General features: G+C 47.7%; 1 protein-coding gene across 3 annotated transcripts in view; it reads left to right on the forward strand.

Annotated features, from left to right (window-relative positions):
* Positions 1-723: 723 nt before the first annotated feature.
* The window catches only part of UCK2 (uridine-cytidine kinase 2), an 85,097-nt gene continuing 63,367 nt past the window's right edge, over positions 724-22,453 (forward strand). Inside the window, exon 1 of one of the 3 annotated variants that reach the window (XM_058660573.1) lies at positions 724-805. Coding sequence is in view for 2 of the 3 variants with exons in the window: in XM_004589147.2 (XP_004589204.1) it covers positions 15,439-15,537 (99 nt within the window). In the remaining variant the exon portion in view is untranslated. Of the gene's footprint in view, positions 806-1,759; positions 1,880-15,079; positions 15,538-22,453 lie in introns of those variants that run through there. The other 2 variants (XM_058660572.1, XM_004589147.2) reach the window with 2 other exon arrangements.

The following is a 22,453-nucleotide window of genomic DNA, read 5'->3' on the forward strand; positions in this document are numbered from 1 at the left end:
CATTGAGGCCGCTTGGCGTGTGAATCAGCATTGGATTGAAGATCTTCCTCTCTGTCTCTCCTCCTCTCTGTATATCTGCCTTTCCAATAAAAATAAATGAATCTTTTAATAAATGACATAACTGGAAGGACTACAAAACTCAACGGTCTTGCTTGGAGATCTCAGTACTTCACATTCAGTAGGTGCTGGCTAAGGAAAATGCCTCAGAGACGTCTGTCTCCAGGAAATACACTTAACCAAATTCTTGAGCCATCATCTGCTGTTTTCCCAGGCTCATTAATAAGGAACTGAGTTGGAATCAGAACAGCCAGAACTGGAGCCGAGACTCTGAGAAGGGATGCTGGCATCTCACGCACCGCCTTAATCTGCTGTTCCACAATCTGGCTCCATAGGTGGGCATTTCACCTAGTAGTCAGGAAACTGCTTAAGATGCACATGTCCCATATCAGAGTTACGGGAGTACTTGGCTCCCATTGCCAGCTCCAGATCTTAACTCCAGCTTCCTGCTCATGCAGATCCTGTGAGGAAGCAGGTGATGGCTCAATTGATTGGGGTTCCATATGGTAGAACTTGGATTCTAATTTTAGCCCTAGCCCTGTCCAAGTCCTGTGGGCTTTTGGGGAGTCTGTCTCTCAAATAAATAAGTAGTAAGATGGGAGCTTTGGACCCAGCTCACCTACTGTCCTGTTTTATACTGTCCACGTTTGGAAGAATGTCATGGCACATTGTGGCAGTTTGATTGCTGGAGATTTCACAAGTGGTGACCTGGGAAAGTGTCAGCACTGGAGGGAAATCCTGTGGAAAGGTATGTTGTGGCAGATGCAGCATTTCAGGTCTTTCCAAAATGTGGGGAGGGGACCATTGCCCTGGAGTAGGTAAAGCCTTTGCTTGCAGTGTTGGCATCCCATACGGACACCGGCTGCTCCACGTCCGATCCCTCTTCCTGTAAGGTACCCAGAAAAGCAGTGGAAGTTAGCCCAAGTACTGAGGCCCCTGCTACCCACATTGGATAACTGGAAGAAGCCTCTGGCTCAAGGATTTGGACCAGCCCAGCTCTGGTTGTTACAGTCATTTGGAGAGCAAACAAATAGCTGAAACATCTCTCTATTATTCTTTCAAATAAATAAATAAATCTTTTTTAAAAATTACAGAAACCGTGGAGTTGGCTAGCTACTGAGTTGTGATATTGCTGATCGGATGGGGTCATATGGGATGGAGCACTGCCAACAAGGAGTTAAATGATAAAAACCAAGTAAATAAAAAAGGACTTAAATGGCTAAGTGTGTGGTTCTGAGAATGTACCTGGTAACTTCCCGATCTTTTCCAGTAAGAAGACAGACATATGTGAGCAACAAGCTGAAGAGCTGGTTGTTCAGAGTCTTAGGGCTTCAGACGTATTAGATGGGTGTTAAATGAACATCGGGGACCTGATGCTGAAAACCAAGCATCTCAAAACACCAATGGGACATCTGGACTAATGTCTTGAAGTTGCTGGCTCTGTAACCCCTGTGCTCCTGGGTCCTCTGGGCTTTTAGAGGTAGCCATATCTCTAGTAAGAGCTAACATTTCCACTGTGCTGGTAACAGGGGCCACCTTCTCTCCCAGCTACCAAGCTAGTAATTCTGGCTGTGCTGGGCCAAACAAGGGAGAATGACATTACATACTTAAGGAATTGCAACACACAGGAGCAGTTAGGGAAGGACTGCTGGAATTAATATTTACTTTATAATTTATTTACTATTTGTCCTTCCCCATGTAGGTGGCAAAAGCCTGGTAGTTTGGCCATCTCCCACGGCCTTCTATGTTAGCAGGGAGCTGGACTGCAAGTGGAACAGCTGGGAACTTGAACCAGTGCTCATATGGGAAACCAGCATTTCAGGTAACAGCTTAAGTTGCTGTGCCATAAAATGTCAACCCCTCCCTGGGATTAATACTTAAAGATGCTTAATCAAGGGATCCAGAATAGAAGATTGAGTCAGCAAGAATTCAGCAATGTGAGAGCACTTGCTCAATACAGAAAATCTAATGCCCCACCCTACCCCCAGGATTCCAGCGGACAGGATAAACTTGCTGCAGCGTTTTAAGAATCTGGGAAAGCTAATGGCCAATGCTTATAAAAATGGAAAGACCTGACTAGTCCTAACAGACAGTACAGGGAAGTGGGTGTGCTAATTGATATAAGACGACCCACTAGGAGGAATTGTTTTATGTCTTAAAAGTTGAATAGAACAAGAAAATCTGGGGAAAATATTTTTTTCTAAGAGGTGTTAAACATTCGACTAGAGCTGATTAGGCTATTGATGACCTGTTCAAAAAGTCATTCTCTCATCCCATTGTAGCCCTATTATAATTTAACAGCATATTGAATTTGTCTACACTTGTATTCTGCTTTATGGATTCACAGCCTGAAACAAAGCAAAACACCATGTCCAAGAGTTTTTATTTGGAGATTGAAGGGTATGTGTAAGATTCAGCAGTTAAGATATTGCTTAGGACAGCTGCATTCCATGTTGCAGTGTCTGGGTTTGAGTTCTGGCTTCATTTTCCATTCCAGATGCTACAGGTGATGAGGTTCCTGCCACTCATGAGGACGCCCTGGATTGTATTCTAAGTGCCACGCTTTGGCCTGAGCCAGACCTGGCTATTGTGTACCTTTAGAGAGTGAACGAGCAGATGGGAGATCTTTCTCTCTCTCTCTCTGGATTTCTGTTGTTCTGTCTCTAAAATAAATTTAAAAATAGGCAAAGCAAACAAATAAAACATGGACTGACCTTGTGGCGCAGTTGAGCCACCGCTGTGAATGCTTGTATCCCATGGCAGATAGTTGGTGCTGGCTGCCCTGCTTCGGATCCAGCTTCTTGTGGATGTGCGTGGGAGGCAACAAATGATGCCCCAAGCACTTGGGTCCCTGCCGCCCATGTACGAGGCTAGGATAGAGTTCCTGGCTCCTGACTGCAGCCTGGCCCAGATATAGCTTTTGAGGCCATCTAAGGAATGCACAGCTAGATGAAGATCTTTAATGAGACTTTTCTTTACAAATAAATACACAGGGCTCGGCAGCGTGGCCTAGTGGCTATGGTCCTCGCCTTGATCCCATGTGGCCGCTGGTTCTAATCCCGGCAGCTCCACTTCCTCTCTGTCTCTCCTCCTCTCAGTATATCTGACTTTGTAATAAAAATAAAATAAATCTTTAAAAAATAAATAAATAAATAAATACACAAAGTTAACTGTGATAAACATTCTCTTTCAACTGCATCAAGTGAATATTTTAATATACCTTTAAAAATGTTGCCCATTTAATTTTTTGATATTAAGATACAAAATATTTTTGTCTATATAAGAATTGAAGTATATGTACCATTGTCAGGAGGCCTTGGGAAGCCCCTCCATGTGAGCTCCTACACAATATATACATCTATCTATCCAGAGATACATACCTTTTTTTTTTTTAAAGATTTATTTTATTTATTACAAAGTCAGATATACTGAGAGGAGGAGAGACAGAGAGGAAGTGGAGCTGCCGGGATTAGAACCAGCGGCCACATGGGATCAAGGCGAGGACCATAGCCACTAGGCCATGCTGCCAAGCCCTGATACATACCTTTTTCACTCCTCTGGAGCCTTTGTAATTCCCCAGCCCTGATGATCTGCGCAAGATTCTCAGGAGTGGCACCTAGGAATCAAGCCAGCCTCTTCCATGACCCTGAAAGGACAACTTGCATAACTGTGCTCTTCTCCAAGCAGTCCTCGGTTCTTCTAGTTAGACCAGGATTTCTTAACCTCTGTAGCACTACATAGATGGATTTTTGGGGATCTCTGAACCCTTCCGCACTAAAACTTACAATACTCCTGTGTAAAACATGCCTATGCATTCTCCCAGAGGGAGGCAAGCTGCTCTTCTTGGCCGCCAGGCTCAAGGACACTCACCAGGTGATGCAACTATTGCTCTGAAATGGATGCCACCAGCAGCATTAGCCTCTGCTTCTGTTGAGAAATTGCTAGGACTGCGACCAGGGTGAGGCTAGGGAAGTATCTAGAGCTTAAAATTGAAGGAGGTGCTCCTTTAAAACGTCTATTGGAAAGGGGACAGAGAGAAGACTCTCAGCTGCTAAATACTTCAAATGTCCACAACAACCCCTGGCCAGAGCCAGGAGCCAAGAACTCAATTCAGGTCTCCCAAGCAAGTGGCAGGAATCTTATTACTCAAGCCTTTACTGCTTGGGATGCTGCCTTTTAAGGCCTATCCTGCATTTGCACTTCCTTGCGTCTTTTTAAAAAATTTTTTAAAATATATTTTTCTTGGAAAGGCAGATATACAGAGAGAAGAAGGCAGGTTTACAGAGAGAAGAAGAGACAGAAAGAAAGATTTTCCCTTTGTTGCTTCACTTCCCAAGTGTCCACAATATCTGGATCTGAGCCAATCTAAGGCCAGAAGCCAGGAGGTTCTTCTGGGTTCCTATGTGGCTGCGGGGTCCCAAGGCCTTGGGCAATCCTCTGCTGCTTTCCCAAACCACAAGACAGCTGGATGGGAAGCAGAGCCACCCGGATTAGAACCAGTGCCCATATGGAATCCCAATGCATGCAAAGCGGAGATTTAGCCACTGAGTCATCATGCCTGTCTCTCCCCACCTTTTTATTTTACTAAGATTTATTATTTATTTGGAAGGGAGATGTACAAGGAGATGAAGTTATAGATGGAGGGCGGAGAAGGGAGAGAGAGAACCTCCATCTGCTGGGTCATTTGCTTCCCAAATGTCCTCAATGACCAGCACTGGGCCAGGCTGAAGCCAAGAGCCTGGAACTCTGTTCAGGTCTCTCATGTGGGTGCAGGGGCCCAAGCAGTTAGGACATACTCTACTTCTCTCCCAAGCTCATTAGCAGAGAGCTAAATCAGAAACAGAGGAGCCAGGGCTGCAACCGGAGTCCATATGGGAAGCCATTACAGGCTGCCGCTCTACCAGCTGAGCCACATACTGGATTTCACCTCCTCACTTTTTAAAAAATTTTTTTAAAGATTTATTTATTATTTTTATTACGAAGTCAGATATTCAGAGAGGAGAGACCAATAGGAAGATCTTCTGTCCGATGATTCACTCCCCAAGTGACCACAACGGCTGGTGCTATGCCGATCCGAAGCTGGGAGCCAGGAACCTCTTCCGGGACTCCCACGCGGGTACAGGGTCCCAAGGCTTTGGGCTGTCCTCGACTGCTTTCCCAGGCCACAAGCAGGGAGTTGGATGGGAAGTGGAGCAGCTGGGATTAGAACTGGCGCCCCTATGGGATCCCGGTGCATTGAAGGCGAGGACTTTAGCTACTAGGCCACGCTGTCGGGCCCACCTCCTCACTTTTTGTGCCTTAGGTACCTCCTTTGTCTCAATCTAGTCAGGCTGGTACCACCTGCTTTCATATATCCCTAGGGGTGTGATGCGGTGTCAGTCCAAGGCAGCGGGAGGAGGCAGATTATTTGCAGGGAAGGTGACTGTGGAGCAAATTGGGAAAGGTCAAGCGAGTCACTGGGGACAGTGGGATACTGGAGATTCAGTTTGGGAATTGGAAAAGAATTGAAGGGTGAGACAAGGGTCTAGAATAAGACCTGTTAACAGCACAAAGCTAAACAGCTTTGCACACAGTGACTAAAACAGCCTTGAGGTCTGACAGCAGGGTGCAGTAGGTTAATCTGTACCTTGCAGTGCTGGCTGGCATCCCATATTGAAATGTTGATTTAGGTCCCAGCTGCTCTGCTTCCAATCCAGCTCCCAGTTAATGTTCCTGAGATGATACAGAAGATGTCCCAAGTACTTGGGCCCCTGACATCCATGGGAGGAGAACTGAACGGAGCTCTTGGTTACCAACTTTGGCCTGGTCTGGCCCAAGCTGAGGTGGTCTTTCGCAGAGTGAACCAGTGGGTGAAAGAACTCTTTCTCCTTTCTCTCACTCTGCCTTTGGAACAACAAACAAATAAACTGCTGGGAATTAATTAATCTAATTGGATGCAGACTAAATCATTGACTTTATCTCAGCTTCTTTTTTTTTTTTAAAGATTTATTTATTTTCATTACAAAGTCAGATATACAGAGAGGAGGAGAGACAGAGAGGAAGATCTTCCATCCGATGATTCACTCCCCAAGTGAGCCGCAACGGCCGGTGCTGCGCCGATCCGAAACCAGGAACCAGGAACTTCCTCCAGGTCTCCCACACAGGTGCAGGGTCCCAAAGCATTAGGCCGTCCTCGACTGTTTTCCCAGGCCACAAGTAGGGAGCTGGATGAGAAGTGGAGGTGCAGGGATTAGAACCAGCACCCATATGGGATCCTGGCGTGTTCAAGGCAAGGACTCTAGCTGCTAGGCCACGCTGCCGGGCCCTCAGCTTCTTTTTATAATCACAGTAGAAGGTATGTCCCGGGATAAGAAGCAAAAAAAAAAAAAAAAAGAAAAAAAGAAAAAAAACCTTCATTGAGGTAAAATTTGTCTATTAACATTTTTTTAAGAATTTATTTATTTTTATTGGAAAGGCAGATATACAGAAAGGAGGAGAGACAGAGAGGAAAATCTTCCATCCTAAAAAAAAAAAAAAAAAAAAAAAAAAAGAAAGAAAATCTTCCATCCTATGGTTTACTCCCCAAGTGGTCACAACAGCTAGAGCTGAGCCAATCTGAAGCCAGGAGCCAGGAGCTTCTTCTGTGTCTCTCACATGGGTGCAGGGTCCCAAGGCTTTGGGCCGTCCTCTACTATTTTCCCAGGCCACACAGGCAAGGAGCTAGATGGGAAGTGGGGCTGCTGGTTTTAGAACCGGCACCTATATGGGATCCTGGCACGTTCAAGGTGAGGACTTTAGGCGCTACACTACGGCACTGGGCCCTCATTTTTTTAACTCTAATGGCCCTGAAGGTTTCCCGAGGCATGAGGAATTTCTAAGATTCAACTAAGATTGAAGAACTATTCATATGACTATTATCAACTCCCTTTTATTGTTTTTTTAAATTTGTTTATTTTTATTAGAAAGTCAGATATACAAAGAGAAGGAGAGAGAGAAAAAATCTTCCATCTGCTGGTTCACTCTCCAAGTGGCCACAACAGCTGGTGGTGAGCTGATCCAAAGACAGGAGCCAGGAGCTTCTTCAGGGTCTTCAACATGGGTTCAGGTCCCAAGTCTTTGGGTTGTCCTCAACTCCTTTCCCAGGCCACAAGCAGGGAGCTGGATGGGAAGTGGGGCCACTGGGACATGAACCAGCACCCATATGGGATGCCAGCTTGTGCAAGGCGAGGACTTCAGCCGCTAGGCTAACGCGCCAGGCCTTATTGTTTGTTTGTTTTTAAGATTTATTTATTTATTTATTTATTTTTTAAAGATTTATTTTATTTTTATTACAAAGCCAGATACACCGAGAGGAGGAGAGACAGAGAGGAAGTGGAGCTGCCAGGATTAGAACCAGAGGCCACATGGGATCAAGGCGAGGACCTTAGCCACTAGGCCACGCCGCCAAGCCCAAGATTTATTTATTTTTAATTGGAAAGGCAGATTTACAGAGAAAAGGAGAGACAAAGAAGAGACGGAGAGAAAGATCTTCTATCCACTGGTTTACTCCTCAAGTGACCGCAAGGGCCGGAGCTGAGCCGATCTGAGGCCAGGAGCTTCCTCCAGGTATCCCACATAGGTACAGAATCCCAAGGCTTTGGATTATCCCTACTGCCTTCCCAGACCACAAGCAGGGTGCTGGAAGGGAAGCGGAGCTGCCAGGATTAGAACCGGCGCCCATGTGGGATACTGGCACATGCCAAGGAAGGAAGGATTTAGCTACTAGGCTATCGTGCCTGGCCTCCCTTTTAGTGTTTAAATATTTGTTTATTTATTTGAAAGGCAGAGTTACAGAGCTTGAGAGAGAGAGAGAGAGAGAGAGAGAGAGAGAGAGATAATATCTTCCATATGCTGGTTCTCTTTCCAGATGGATGCAATGCATGGGTCGGGCCACACTAAAGCCAGAATTTGGGTCTCCACTTGGGTCTCCCAGCTGCTTACAGGGGCTCAAGCATTTTAGACATCCCAGGTGCATCAGGAGGATGCTATACAGGAAATGGAGTAACAAGGATTTGAATGGGGTCCTTATGGATGCCAGCCTTGAAGGCAGCTGCTTAGCCTTCTGCGCCACAATGCATGCCCACACTATTATCATTTTTTGAGGGAAGTTGTGTAAATTCAACAAAATTACTAATTTGCATTTATAAAATGTCTTGTAGGGTTACAAAACTCTGTGTCATTGTCCTTTAAATTCTCAGTCTTTCTCAAGTGTTTTTGTCCATTTCTTGTTCCCTGTTCCTAAAATTTTCTTGTGGCTGGTGTTGTGACACAGTGAGTTCAACCACTGCCTGCTCTGCTGGCGTTCCATATGGCTGCTGGGTAGAGCCTTGGCTAATCCTCTCATACAGTTCTTTCAAATATTTATTTTTATTTTATTTTACTTTTATTGGAAAAGCAGATTAACAGAGAGAAGGAGAAACAGACAGGAAAGATCTTCTATCTGCTGGTTCACTCCCCAAATAGCCACAATGGCCAGAGCTGAGCCAGGAGTTAGCAGCTTCTTCTGAATCCCCATGAGGGTGCTGGGTTCCATGAGGGTTCTGGGTTCCAAGGCCTCAAGCCATCCTTCACTGTTCTCCTAGACTATAAGCAGGGAGCTGGATGAGAAGTGGAGCTGTGTGCCTCTTGTGACGGCTCAGTGGCAAATTCTCACCTTGCAAGTGCTGGGATCCCATATGTTGCTGGTTCGAGTCCTGGCTGCTCCACTTCCCATCCAGCTCCCTGCTAGTGACTTGGGAAGGCAGTGGAGGATGGGCACCTATACCTGTGTAGGAGACTTGGAGGAAGCTCCTGGCTCCTGGCTCCTGGTTTCAGATCTGCTCAGCTCCATCCAATGTGGTCACTTGGGGAGCGAACTAGCAGATGAAAGATCTTTTCCTCTGTTTCTCCTTCTCTCTATAAATCTGCTTTCCAGTTAAAAATAAAACAAACAGACAAAAAATGTGCAGCTGTGACATGAACCAGTACCCATATGGGATTGTGGTACTTACAGGCAAATTAGGCAGTTGAGACGTAATGATGGCCTTGGCTGCTCCTTTTCTGATTCAGCTCCCGCTAATGTGTCTGGAAGAGAAGTGGAAGATGGCCAAAGTGCTTGGACCTTTGTACCTACATGGGAGTCTTGGAAGAAGCTCCTGGACCCTGCCTGTAGCCTGGCCTACTCAGGCCATTTGTGGTCATTCAGGGAGTGTATGGTGGATGGAAGATCTCTCTCCCTCCGTAACCCTGCCTTTCAAAAAGTGAATCTTAAGAACAAACAAAAGAAATTCCTTCTTCTCCTAGCCTACTAGTTCATTATTTTAAAAAAGATTAAAGAAAATAAAATTACAAAATTTTTATTTGGAAGGCAGAGAGACAGATAGATCTTTTATTCACTGGTGGACTCCCTAAATGTCCACAACAGTCAGGGATGGCCCAGGCCAGAATCAGGAACCCAGAACTCTTTTTAATATTGGAAAACCAGATATACAGAGAGGAGGAGAGACAGAGAGGAAGATCTTCCATCTGATGATTCACTCCCCAAGTGGCCGCAACAGCCAGAGCTGAGCTGATACGAAGCCAGGAGTCAGGAGCTTCTTCCAGGTCTCCCACGCGGGTTCAGGGTCCCAAGGCTTTGGGCCGTCCTTGACCGCTTTCCCAGGCTACATGCAGGGAGCTGGATGGGAAGTGGGGCCGCAGGGTTGTGAACCGGCACCCACTTGGGATTCCAGGCATGCAAGGCGATTTAGCAGCTAGGCTTATTGCGCGGGCCTGGAATCCAGAACTCTTATAATGGGTTTCCCGTGTTGGCAGTAGGAACTCAGATTCTTGGGCCTTAATCTGCCTCGCAGGAGGTACATTAGCCAGAAACTGGATAGGAAGCACAGTAATCCTGCAGAGACAACCCAGGCATTACGATGAGGATTTAGTGGTCTCATGTGGCAATGTAGGCTACTGGGCCAAATGCCCACCCTAACACCTATTTTTTTATACTTCTTTGAGATAGCACTTTACTATAGCTTTCTGAGGCTACAATTCAAAAACCATACAACCCACTATTTAAATTGTACATATGAGTGGCTTTCTCTACATTAAAAGCTGTACAATCATTCTGACATTCCATTCTAGAACTTTCTTCATCACAGGAGACATCCTGAAGCAGATTAAGCCATTGCTTGGCACACTATCATTCCGTAAGGGAGCTGCTTTAAGTATCACTATTCCATTTTTTAAAGAGTTATTTTTTTTAATAAGTGAATTTTTAAATTTATTTTTATTGGAAAGACAGATATACAGAGAGGAGGAGAGACAGAGAGGAAGATCTTCCATCCGATGATTCACTCCCCAAGCGGCTGCAATGGCTGGAGTTGAGCCAATCTGAAGCTAGGAGCCAGGAGCTTCTTCTGAGTCTCCCACACGGGTGCAGGGTCCCAAGGCTGTGGGCCGTCCTCTACTACTTTCCCAAGCAACAGCAGGGAGCTGGATGGGAAGTGGGGCTTCTGGGACAAAAACCAGCTCCTATATGGGATTCCAGCGTGTGCAAGGTAACGACTTTAACCCCTACGCTATTGCACCGGGCTCTAAAGATTTATTTTATTTTTATTGGAAAGTTAGATATTCAGGGAGGAGGAGAGACAGAGAGGAAGATCTTCCGTCTGATGATTCACTCCCCAAGTGACTGCAATGGCTGGTGCTGAGCTGATCCGAAGCCAGGAGCCAGGAGCTCTTCACAGTCTCCCACATGGGTGCAGGGTCCCAAGGCTTTGGGCTGTCCTTGATTGCTTTCCCAGGTTACAAGCAGGGAGCTGCATGAGAAGTGGAGCCACTGGAAAATGAACCAGCACCCATATGGGATCAAGGCATGTAGAAAGAGAGGACTTAAGCCGCTATGCTAGTGTGCCAATGGCCCACTATTCCACTTTTGATTCAACTCCTTACTAATGTGCCCGGGAAAGCAACAGAGGATGATCCAAATATTTGGCTTCCTGCCACCCATGTGGGAGATGCAGATAAAGTTGTTGATTCCTGGCTTTGGTCACGTGCAGCCTCCTGCTGGGAAGTGAAGTCAATGGATGGAAGATCTCTATCTCTCTGACTCTTCCTCTCTCTCTAAATAAACAACAATAACAACAACAACAAAAAAACCCTGTGAGTCTTTTTTGCAGTCATCCCCTTTTTCCTCACCCACTAACTAGGTAGCTACTAAGTTCTTTCTGACTGTACTGATTTGCCTACTCTGGATAAAATCATCCTTTCATTTTCATTTGAAAGTGACTTTGAAGGGCCCATAGCTTAGTGGGTAAAATACTCGCCTTGCATCTGCCAGGATCTGGGATATGGGCACCAGTTCATATCCCGCCTCCTCCACTTCCCATCCAGCTCCCTGCTTGTGGCCTGGGAAAGCAGTCGAGGACGGCCCAAAGCCTTGGGACCCTGCACCTGCGTGGGAGACCTGGAAGAAGCTCCTGGCTCTTGGCTTCAGAGTGGCCCATCTCCAGCTGTTGCGGCCGCTTGGGAGGTGAATCATCAGACGGAGGATCTTCCTCTCTGTCTCTCCACCTCTCTGTATATCTGCCTTCCCAATAAAAAAAAAAAGAAAGAAACCTTCAAAAAAAAGTGACTTTGAGGATTAGTAGTTTATACTTTGGGAACCAGTGAACGCTAAATGGTGGAACAATGTACTGTGCTAGAAATAGGAGGGAAGGGAAATGATACTTAACAACTCATCTCACATGCTAGGTATCATTTCATACTTAGAGAAACGGAAATCAAGTTAACTTCCCTGAGGTTGCAAATTAATAGTAAATAGAAATTTTGGTTTTCCGACTTGAGTGTACTTCTCTTCTATGTAGTAGATCAGTGGTTCTCAGACTCTGTTGGGCACCAGAGTCACCTGGAAAGCTGATAAAACGCAGAGTGCTGAGCCCTAGCTTAGAGTTTCGGATTCACTTGGTCTAGGGTGGAGCCAACATCCCTGCTGCTTACTGAAACTAGACGGGACTTGCATTGTGCTGCCTAAGCTCCTGGGAGAGTGTGACTGATTAAGGTGGCAGAGCTAGCTGAGGAAGTGGCTTTAATACCATCTGGTCATCTTTGCAGTGCAGCACCGAGGGTCTGTCAAAGCAGCTGCTGATTGACAAAAGCTGGGAAGTAATGGAAAGGCAATACAGAGAAAATGCTTTGGAAACATGCTGAAGTGTGACAGTTGGGAAATGAGATGAACAGGGAATTGATCATGATGCTTGAAGCACTCAGAGGTAGTGCGTTTCTGTTGGACGCAAAGGCAGTGGTCTTTGTCTAGTTCTGGTTCAGACCATGGTCACGACAGGCAGGCGGGCAGAGAGGACATTCCTCAGCCACAGCTACAGTTGCATACTCATGCTGACTTCATTGCCAAACGTCAACCAGTCTAGATTTGATCAGGCTGAGATCTGTATTCAAAAAAATAATAAAAAGAAAGATCACAGTGAGAAAACCTATTTCTTCAAGTTTATCCTAACTCTGGATTTATTTAAAACAGTTGATTTTTATTTTTCTCTTTTATTGGGAAGGGGAAGGAAGACAGCTTAAAATCACTTACTTCAGAATCTGCAGTGTAATTGCTACCGTAGGCTCCAGTGTGATCTGAACATCTCTAGCCGTGGGATTTGGTGATCAGGCTCCCAAGAGAGGATGACACAGCATGGGGAACAGCATAGGCAGCTTGCCTTGTAGAGAGCGGAAATGCAAAAGCCCTTGTTGAGGTCACCGGTGCTGAGTGTTCTTAATCACTGAAACGTGCACCGGTAACTTCCTTCTAGGCAGGCAAGCCAGCTCTGGGGAGAAGAGAAAGGAAGACAGCACAGCGAAAACAAAGAGCTGGGAGTGCAGAGGGCTGTCATTGGCTGATTAGGCCCGACCTTGCTCTAGAAGGCTTTTTGGTTTTGTCACAGCACTCTACTGTATATTAACTCATGCAGAGATCAATTATTATTAAGGGGCAGGGGGCTATTGAGTTAGTTCAACTAGTTACTAGACACACCAGGACTAGATGCAGGCACATATTCTGGTATGGCAGAAAAGCCAAGTATTTAGAAATCAGAGTAGTAGCTGCATGAATATAATCAAAGGAACACCACCTTTCTTAAGGGTGAAAACACTGTTTCCTTGTTGGTGCCTTAGTACTTCCCTGCGTGATCATTCATTTATTTAATAATCCTGCATTGAGCGTTTCGTTCTTGACTGCCATGCTGCTGAACGGGCCTGGAGAATATAGAAATGAGACGCAGTGTCTCTTCACTCACTCGGCAAAATATTTATTGAGGTCCCAGCAGAAACTGTTCTAGCTGTTGGGAATATAGTAATTAAAACATAAATACACATACATCAGTTGGGAGGAAGCCAATTAAAGGTAACGTAGGGCTGGCACCATAGCACTGCGGGCTAAGTCTCTGCCTGCAACAGTGACATCTCATCCAGCTCCCTGCTTAGGGCCTGAGCAAGCAGTGGAGGATGGCTCAAGTCCTTGGGCCCCTGCACATCCACCAGTGACCTGAAAGAAACACCTGGCTCCTGGCTTCAGCTTAGCTCCCTTTGGAGAATGAACCAGCAGACAGAAGATCTTGATCTCTCTGTAACTGTGCCTCTAAAATAAAAATAAATCTTAAAAAAGAAAAAAGCTAGAAGAAGGACTAGCTACAGGTCATGGAGCTTGTGGCGTTCTCTCATCCTCCACTTCTTTCAGGTACGGAATAGCCCCATGCCAATCCTTGGCTGTGGGTTCAAATTCCAGCAGTGGCCTATATTTTGGGCTATAGGGAGTTGTGCGAAGGTTGGACAAGTCTGTTAGATGTTTTTTATGGGGAAGTGATTTTTTTTTTTTTTTTGAGAGAGAGATGTTCTGAAGGACCAGCTAAAGCCCCCACTTGCCAGGTGGGTGGTGCAACACACCACTGTTTCCATCGTCCTTTTCACACGCCTGCCTCTGGGCACCAGGCTCTCCCATCTGAGCTCCAGTCTCAGCTGCTGGGGAGTTTGGCATTGGATGGCAATCTAAAATAGTTCAAAAGTGAAAAGAATGCTTGCATTTAATGATGGCTTTAATTTTCTTCAGTGAGGTTTTTCCAGGAAAGTAACTTAGTAAGAGAATGCTACTGACTTCATCCATGAACTGGAAGGCCCCCATCAGTTCGTTGTTACCAATGCCAAGTTCACAGAAGCAGGGCCTGGAAGTTACCAGTCTGGTTCTGCCCCAGCCAAACTTCTCTTTCCAGTTTCTGCCCCAGCACTGACACCGGGTCTAGCCTGTATAGACAACTCACCAGAGACTTTACACAGAGTGATTCATATAATCTGTAACCTGGGGCTTAACTGCCATTATTCTTCCCATTTCACAGATGTGAGCACCGAGGCCCATGGAGACCAAGTATTGGGGCTCATAGACCTGGATGTGAGCGCAGAAACTAGGCTCCAGAGCCACAGGCTGTTCCATCACTAGAGCTGGTTCTGTAATCGTTAGTCTCTGAGAAACTAGTTGGATTAAGATATTCACAACAACGTAGCCAAACAGCATTAGGTGTTCCTTATGTTTCCACGGACCCCAGTGTTTGGGATGGGAGATGGTGGCTTGGGTTTCCAGACAGGGTTATCCAGACAGGGGATAAATGCCCCGCAGTCACCCTTCCCTACGGGGAGTCACACGAGGACAGGCCAGTTGCAGCCAACGGCGTTTGGGGGTTTCCAAGGCTGGAAATCTCTAAAGCCAACGGCTGACAAATTATTTTGGCGAATGAGGGAAAAGATCTCAACGAGCAGATGGCATTAACTCTGTTTCTGTCTCACCTTCCAAGCTTGCTCTAATTCAGCTTCTCAGGCCTGGGATGGCCCTCTCCATTATCTGAGCTGCCCCCTGCTCGCTATGTATCCCGTCGGAACTAGGCGGTGGCGCGCCCGCACAGGATCACGTAGCAGCCGGTGGCTTCTCCTGCGTTGGGGGAGGGGGAACTGCCGGAGGGCGTCGGAGAAAGGGTTAATTAAGGGCGGGTAGGGAGGAGGCTGGGCTCGCACCTTTCCCAGAGACCGCGGGCGGCGGCGCGGCCGGGAGGGGCGGAGGCTGAGGCCGCCGCCTCGCCGCCTCCGCCTCGGCGAATAGCAGCGCGCTGCCCGCCGGATTGGAGCAGCAGCATCACGCTGACCTCTGCCTGGGATGTAAACCGGGCCGGCCGCTGCGGGCAGAGGAGGACTCGTGGCTCCTGCGGGAAACCCAGCGCCACCAGCGGGCTCCGAGCGGCTAGCAGGGGTCGGGCGGCGGCAGCCTTGGCCCAGGCAGCGGAGGCAGCCGGCGCGGGCGCGGGCGGGGAGCGAGCGTCCGTTCGTACAGCAGCGGGAGGAGGGGCGGCGCGAGCCATGGCCGGGGACAGCGAGCAGACCCTCCAGAACCACCAGCAGCCCAACGGCGGGGAACCCTTCCTAATCGGCGTCAGTGGGGGCACGGCAAGCGGCAAGGTACGGCAGGCATGGCAGGCCGCGGTCGCGCACCCTCCCTGTCCGGGCCCGGCGCATGTGGCCGGGGCCGTGTCGCTTTGCTGCAGCCACCGCGTGCTCCGCGCGCCTCCTCCGCGAACCGCCAGGCTCCAGCACCGTGTCAGCCTCGCGCGAGCCGGGAGGCGCCGCGGTAGGGAGACCGGGCAGCCAGGATTCCCCAGCCACGGTGGCAGAGCTGGCGCTCTCCCTTCCGCTCCCCCCCCCACCCGGCCGCGGGGCAACTCGTGGCCCGAGTCCTATGGGGGAGGGGCCGGGAGAGCGGCTGCTTATTGTCTTGTAAGTCTAGTATTGGGGGAGAGGGCGTCTCGCAGGACCCCCTCCCCGAACCAGTTCCCGGGGCACCCCCTCCCCCGGTCTCACGTGGACGTGCGCGCCCCGCGGCGCAGCCCGGGCGCTAAGGGCGGAGCGAACCGGGGACGCCCGCCCGGGAGGGCTGCGAGCGTGGCGCGAATGCGCGAGGCGGCGTCCCGAAGAGTCGGAGCTCCATCTGGGGGACCCTGCTTTTTTATCCTGGAGGGAAAAAGGGAGGAGCGGGTGTAATAGGTGCAGAGGTATCAATGGGGGCTTCCGCTGTTGGCGCCTCTCAAGGAAAACGTGATCGGTTCCAATGAGAAAGTTGTACCAGCTCCTTGCACTCGTCCTGGTCGTGCGCGTCTTCCGTCCGCAGCCGAGGGGCTTGGTACTGGGGGTCTGAATCCCCTCAGTGTCAGTTTTCTTTGTTTCCTAAGCTCGGCCAGGCCCGAAAGCCCTCTTATCTTTGCCCGGGGCGCTCTCCGCAGATGGAGCTGGGTGGAGCCCCCAACCCCCTTGCAATCCCGTTGGTGCCTTCTTTGCGCCCCTAACTGCCTTTAAGATGCGGCACCATCTCCTGCGGTGGAATAGCCTCCAGTTTGGCTCGGAGCCCGGCTCCTCCAGGGAAGCGCGTTGAGGCGGGAGGTGCTGCCGCGCCTGGGAGAGCAGAGCGGAGCAGGAAGGCGGATTGGCGCCATGAGGCGCGCCACGAGGTTTTCGCTGCGGGCGACTCTGCCCGCGCCCCACCTCCATTTTGCTTTTACGCGCGCTCCAGGGGCACAGGCGGCGCGGGCGCGGCGAAACTTCTTTCTGGATCAACTTAGCTTCGTGCCGTGCTTCCAGGGCTGGGAGCCCCTTGTGCTTAAGGTCTTCACAGTATGTGCTGTGTTTGCTCCCTGCTGGATCTCTAGTTTTCTGTAATTGGTGATTTTTTTCCCAGTGCATTCTTTACTAGCACATCTAGTAATTGCCTGTCGGGAAGCTTTACCTGGGCCTGTAGAAGTGTAGAGAATACCCTCGTGTTTCTGTGGCATTATCCTGTTGCACTGGACCTGTGTTCCCAGTGCTGCTAATGCGATGCCCAGTATACACTGGGGATCTAGATAGTGACCCTAAGGTCACCTCTCCTGGGGAGGAACGAGATTTAAACTTGTAGATGATGGGGACATTTAGAAATGAAGTGACCTTGAAAACCAGCTGAGTAAGCGTTAGACATCACACTTGAACACAGACCCTGGGCCGTGTGGTAACGGTTCTTGTTCTCTTTCTCAATAGTCACCTGTTTCCAGTTAATAATTAGTATATACGTTTTAAATGTGAATCGAATCTTTATGGGGGCAGCCAATCCTCTGCCAGTCATACTTCCGGAGGAATAATATGGAACGACCCCAGAAAGGATGAATCTATTTTCATGTCATCTCCAAAGTACAGTTTAAGCATATGGTACTTTGTTGTTTTGTGTATATATTCTTAAAGTTCACAGGTGTACTGGGATTCTAAAATTCCACGTGTTAGAGAGTTTGCTACAGTTACATCTTGATTTTATTATTCCAGTCTTTGGTCCTTTTTCTGTGAGGAATTCAGTGTTTTTTGTTGATTAATGGTTAGCCTCTGCCATCCTCCTTGGGAAACTTCGCGTTGGAATATTGGTACAGGAGTGTCTGGCTGCTGTGTCAGACATCTTGGAGTAGATGAAGTGTTGAACAATCATGAACGTTTTTATAGCGCTGGAAGGACCCCTGGGGCTCCTGGAGTTCAAAAGAGGTGAGCAGAATGAGGCCTGAAGGTAATCATGTCTTTAAGTGAGTCGTATTTGTAGTGGTGGGACTGAGATCAGACCAGTGCTGCACAGTTGCTGCCAGTGCCGTGAGAGGTGACTAAGGCATGGAGAGGGCAGAAGCTTGCACTGTCAGTTTGGAAACCTGCAGGAAAGAATGTTGCATTTCCCAGGCGCCTAACCTTAACACCCTGTAGCCCCAACACTGCAGAGCCTGCTGGCTGCCCAGAGTACAGACGCTTTATCTGAGACTACATTATTTGGGTTGCAAAAGGTAACGGCGATGAGCGCAGTTCCTTGCACCACATTTTACAGTTTGGTTTATAAATGGGAATGAATTAGATCTTGAGCGTAAACTTGGTTGGGCCCGTGTGGCTGATCTGGGAAAAATTCACCTTCACAATGTGGTGGGTTGGCTGGGGTACTCCAAGGTGCTTGAATTTCCTTCTGAGGGACAGGACTGGATGCAAGTTTTAATCCTGGAAGGAGAAACAAACACGCACACACAGCAGTTTGAATTTCTGTGCCTGCTTGTGTGTCTGTGACTTTAGGTGCCATTTCTTCTCCTTGTGTCCCTTTTGCTCTTGCTGTCTTCTTACAAAGCTCCTTCGCACTGCCCTCGGAACCGTCTTCCTTGGGCGAGCTCCGGGTGTGTCTTCTTCCTTTGTGGAAACCTTAGATGTCAGTGCCCAAGAGAATGGGTCAGGTATTCAGCACCATACAGATTCCCCCGAAGGGATCCCAGGCTGTTCATTTTTCCCCCACTGCCAGCTGCACCCTGGCTGGTATCTTCCAGAGATGCTTGCTTTTTTATTTTTATTGGAATATCAGATTTACAGAGAGAAGGGGAGACAGAAAGATCCTCCATCCACTGGTTCAGTGCACTTGGGGTGAAGCTAAACTCCACAAGGGCTGAAGCTAAACTGATCTGAAGCCAGGAGCCTCTTCTGAGTCTCCCATGAGGGTACCGGGGCCCAAGGCCTTGGGCCGTCCTTGACGGGGAGCTGGATGGGGAGCGGGGCTGCCAGGATTAGAAATGGTGCCCAAATGGGATCCCTGTTCATGCAAGGCGAGGACTTTAGCCACTAGGCTACTACGCCAGGACCCCCGGTGATGCTTTCATGGACCGCTGTTGCTCAGAATCTCTAGGGACCTTCAGTTCTTTCAGGGTTCAGCTTTGTTAGTACTTCCTCCAGGAAGCTTAATCAGATTTAGTTTTCCCCTCTGTCTCTTTCGTGAATTGGCCATATTTTACCTTGTGCCCTGCCTGCCTGATTTCTTCCCCCACCAGAGTATACATTCCGTAAGAGTGCTGTATTGAGGACATCACGTTGAGGGGAAATCAGAATTTAGGGAGATACGAAAGAGAGCGGTCCTGAGAGTTTTCACAGCTTACAAGCTGCTTGAGCTGGTTTTCTCATCAATCCATTTAATCACCAAAGAATGTGATGAGCTGTTTCCTTTGAAGTCCCTGGGACAGGTGTCTTCCTTATTTGGTGGATGACAGTGGAGGATGAGGTTGCAGTTAGAACTGGGTACTGAGGTTTTTTTTTTTTTTTTTTTTTTCCTTTGTCTAAACCTGTTCCTTCTGTGAACTTTCCCCATGAGCAGCCGCTTGGTGTAGGTATTTTTAGGGAGGTTGTCTGGATGAGTAATACAGGACAAGGGAAGCAGTTGCAGCCCTCCGAGGTATGTGCTGGCACCTCAGCTCAGCTTGACCGTGAGTCAGCAGCTGCTTTTGGAGTGCCTGAGCATATGCCCGGACCATGCAACCGTGGCTCATCACTCCGCTCCTGGAGCCACACATTCCGTCTTTGTCCTGCAGGTTCACTTGTTCCGGTACCCCCCCATTAGGTGCTCCCAGAACTGGGCTTCTGGTTGGCTCCCTCCACTCTGTTTTCCTAAGCTGACCTTCCAAGTTTTCCATTTCTTGAACCTGAAGGCCTCATCTGATCTGGCCGTGCCACCTGCCTACTCCGTGCTCACCCAGGCCAAGCCACACCCACCGCCGGCTGGCTGTGCTTTCTCGCCCTTGTTCCTTGTGCCCCGCCTGTCACTGTGCCTAGTGGGATGAGCAGCAGCAGCAGCCTGTCTAAGGCATCCTTTCCTGCTGCTGCCGCCGCTGCCTTGAGGCTGCATTCCTTGTTTGACTGCCAGTGCAGTTTCTGTTGCTTACCTTGTCAGGCCACACAGCCCACGCTCACGGAATGGCGTGTGTGAGGTCTTCTGTGTGATGCTGTGGCTTTAGAAAGGCTGGCCTTGATGAGCATCTGCGATGCAGATTGTATTTGGGAATTGTACTGCCGACGGCCTCGCCTTGTTTTGCTAAAGGTCTCTGTGTGATGGTGCTGTTAGAACTGCTTAAGGTCTTGAAATCTTACACCTGTGTTTCAATTTTTAGGCTCAGCACAGTTTCCAAGTATATCCCTACAAGTGCGTATATATGTTTTCTTACCTTTTATAACATTTTTAACATTTATATCATTAATCCATCAGTCTGAGCATTAAAACATGTATTTGAATTATATATAAATACACCCATATTAATCATGAAATATAAAAGAATTTCTAAAAGGATAAAGGTGAACCATTTAGAAACATTTTCTAAATGACTTAAAACCTTTTGTTTTTTAACAAAAAAATTTGTGATTAAAAAGTGTTTTTAAGTGTTTTATTTATTTTAAAAATCTTGTTTGAGTGTTGGATGACCTTACTGAGACTAGTTTTGGCTGCAAGTTTGGATCTTGGTTTGATCTTTTGACATAGTCAGTCTCATGTATGAAAAAGTTATACCATGAAAAGATCCAAGTGGAAGGAAATTATCATTTGAAGCACTTATGAAATCATGATATTTCCGTCCTCCAGTTACGCAGTGGCTTTTGCTAGAAGCCATTCGGAAACTAACTCCCGTTATCCATCGCTTGTTTCATAAACCAAGGTGCTATCGGAGGTTTTCTAGATTAAAAAAATCCATTCGAAATATTTGCACGTAGGTTAGAAATGACAAGCTTTTACAAAATTGTTTATGTGTTTTGAATGGCAGAGAGAGAGATCTCATCCGCTTGTTCACTCCCCAGTTGCTCACAACAACTCTGGGGCTGGGTCGGGCACAAGCTGGGCGCTGGGAGCCTTGTCCAGGTCTCTGCACGGGCAGCAGGGTTCCAGCTGCTTGAGTTGCCCATCACAGCTTCTTCCCAGGATGTGCACCAGCAGAAGGCTGCAATTGGGAGTGGAGCCAGAACTTGAATCTGGGCTGGATCTCTGATATGGATGCAGGCAGCCTGAGGATGCTCTTTCTTTCTTTCTTTCTTTCTTTCTTTCTTTCTTTCTTTCTTTCTTTCTTTCTTTCTTTCTTTCTTTCTTTCTCTCTCTCTCTCTCTTTCTCTCTTTCTCTCTTTCTCTCTTTCTCTCTTTCTCTCTTTCTCTCTTTCTCTCTTTCTCTTTCTCTCTTTCTCTCTCTCTTTCTCTCTTTCTCTCTCTCTCTTTCTTTCTTTCTTTCTTTGTTAAGATTTACAGGTGCATACATAGTTTTTGACAAAAATGTTACTTCGGGCCCGGCGATATGGCCTAGTGGCTAAAGTCCTCGCCTTGAACGCGCCAGGATCCCATATGGGCGCCAGTTCTAATCCCAGCAGCTCCACTTCCCATCCAGCTCCCTGCTTGTGGCCTGGGAAAGCAGTTGAGGACAGCCCAAAGCCTTGGGACCCTGCACCCACGTAGGAGACCTGGAGGAGGTTCCAGGTTCCCAGCTTCGGATTGGCGCAGCACCGGCTGTTGCGGCCACTTGGGGAGTGATTCATCGGACGGAAGATCTTCCTCTTTGTCTCTCCTCTCTGTATATCTGACTTTGCAATAAAAAATAAATAAATCTTAAAAAAAAATGTTGCTTCACAGTGGCCACATTTTCACAGACCTGTGACAGATAATGTGATGCCATTGGAAGTGTTTTATTATTCTTTCAATCCTACATAAAAGAATAGCACATTTAATGAAAATGTAAACAGTAATATGTTTCCATATGAGCAAATAACTGCAACATTTACATGAAAAAAGGGGAAGGGCAGGACTTTATTTTATTACTTTTTTTTTTTTAATTTTAGGTTTTTCTAGATGACCAAATGAAAGGGGTTAACTGTGGTTGAGGTGTTGACGACTGATACTCATTAGCAGTTAGTTGCTGTGTATGGAGGAGTAGAGGTGATACATGGGAAAGCCAGACCTTGTAGAGTCATAAAATGTTTTGTAGATGGTTTGATACAGTGACCTGAATAAGAGTTACCTGACGTCCCCCAGCTCTGTGCTTTGACACTTCTTTTTTCTTTTTTTTTTTTTTAAGATGTCTTTATTTTCATTGCAAAGTCAGATATACAGAGAAGAGGAGAGACAGAGGAAGGTCTTCTGTCTGAGGATTCCCTCTGCAAGTGAGCGCAACAGCCGGTGCTGTGCTGACCCAAAGCCAGGAGCCCAGAGTTTCCTCCAGGTCTCCTACGTGGGTGCAGGGTCCCAATGTATTGGGCTGTCCTCAGCTGCTTTCCCAGGCCACAGGCAGAGAGCTGGATGGGAAGTGGAGCTGCCAGGATTAGAACTGGCGCCCATATGGGATCCCGGGGCATTCAAGGCGAGGACTTCAGCCACTAGGCCACCATGCCAGGCCCAGCTTTGATGCTTCTAAGCAGTCGTTTGATGAGCTGTGGAGACAGTGGTTGCTAAGGTACACTGAGAATTTACAACATTGGGGAAGTGTGATAATTCTGGAAAAATGAGCTTGCTTTGCCAGTTGACTGTTTAAAATGCCCTTGCCTTTATTTA

This window comes from Ochotona princeps, chromosome 2 (assembly GCF_030435755.1).
Source record: "Ochotona princeps isolate mOchPri1 chromosome 2, mOchPri1.hap1, whole genome shotgun sequence".
NCBI lineage: Eukaryota > Metazoa > Chordata > Mammalia > Lagomorpha > Ochotonidae > Ochotona > Ochotona princeps.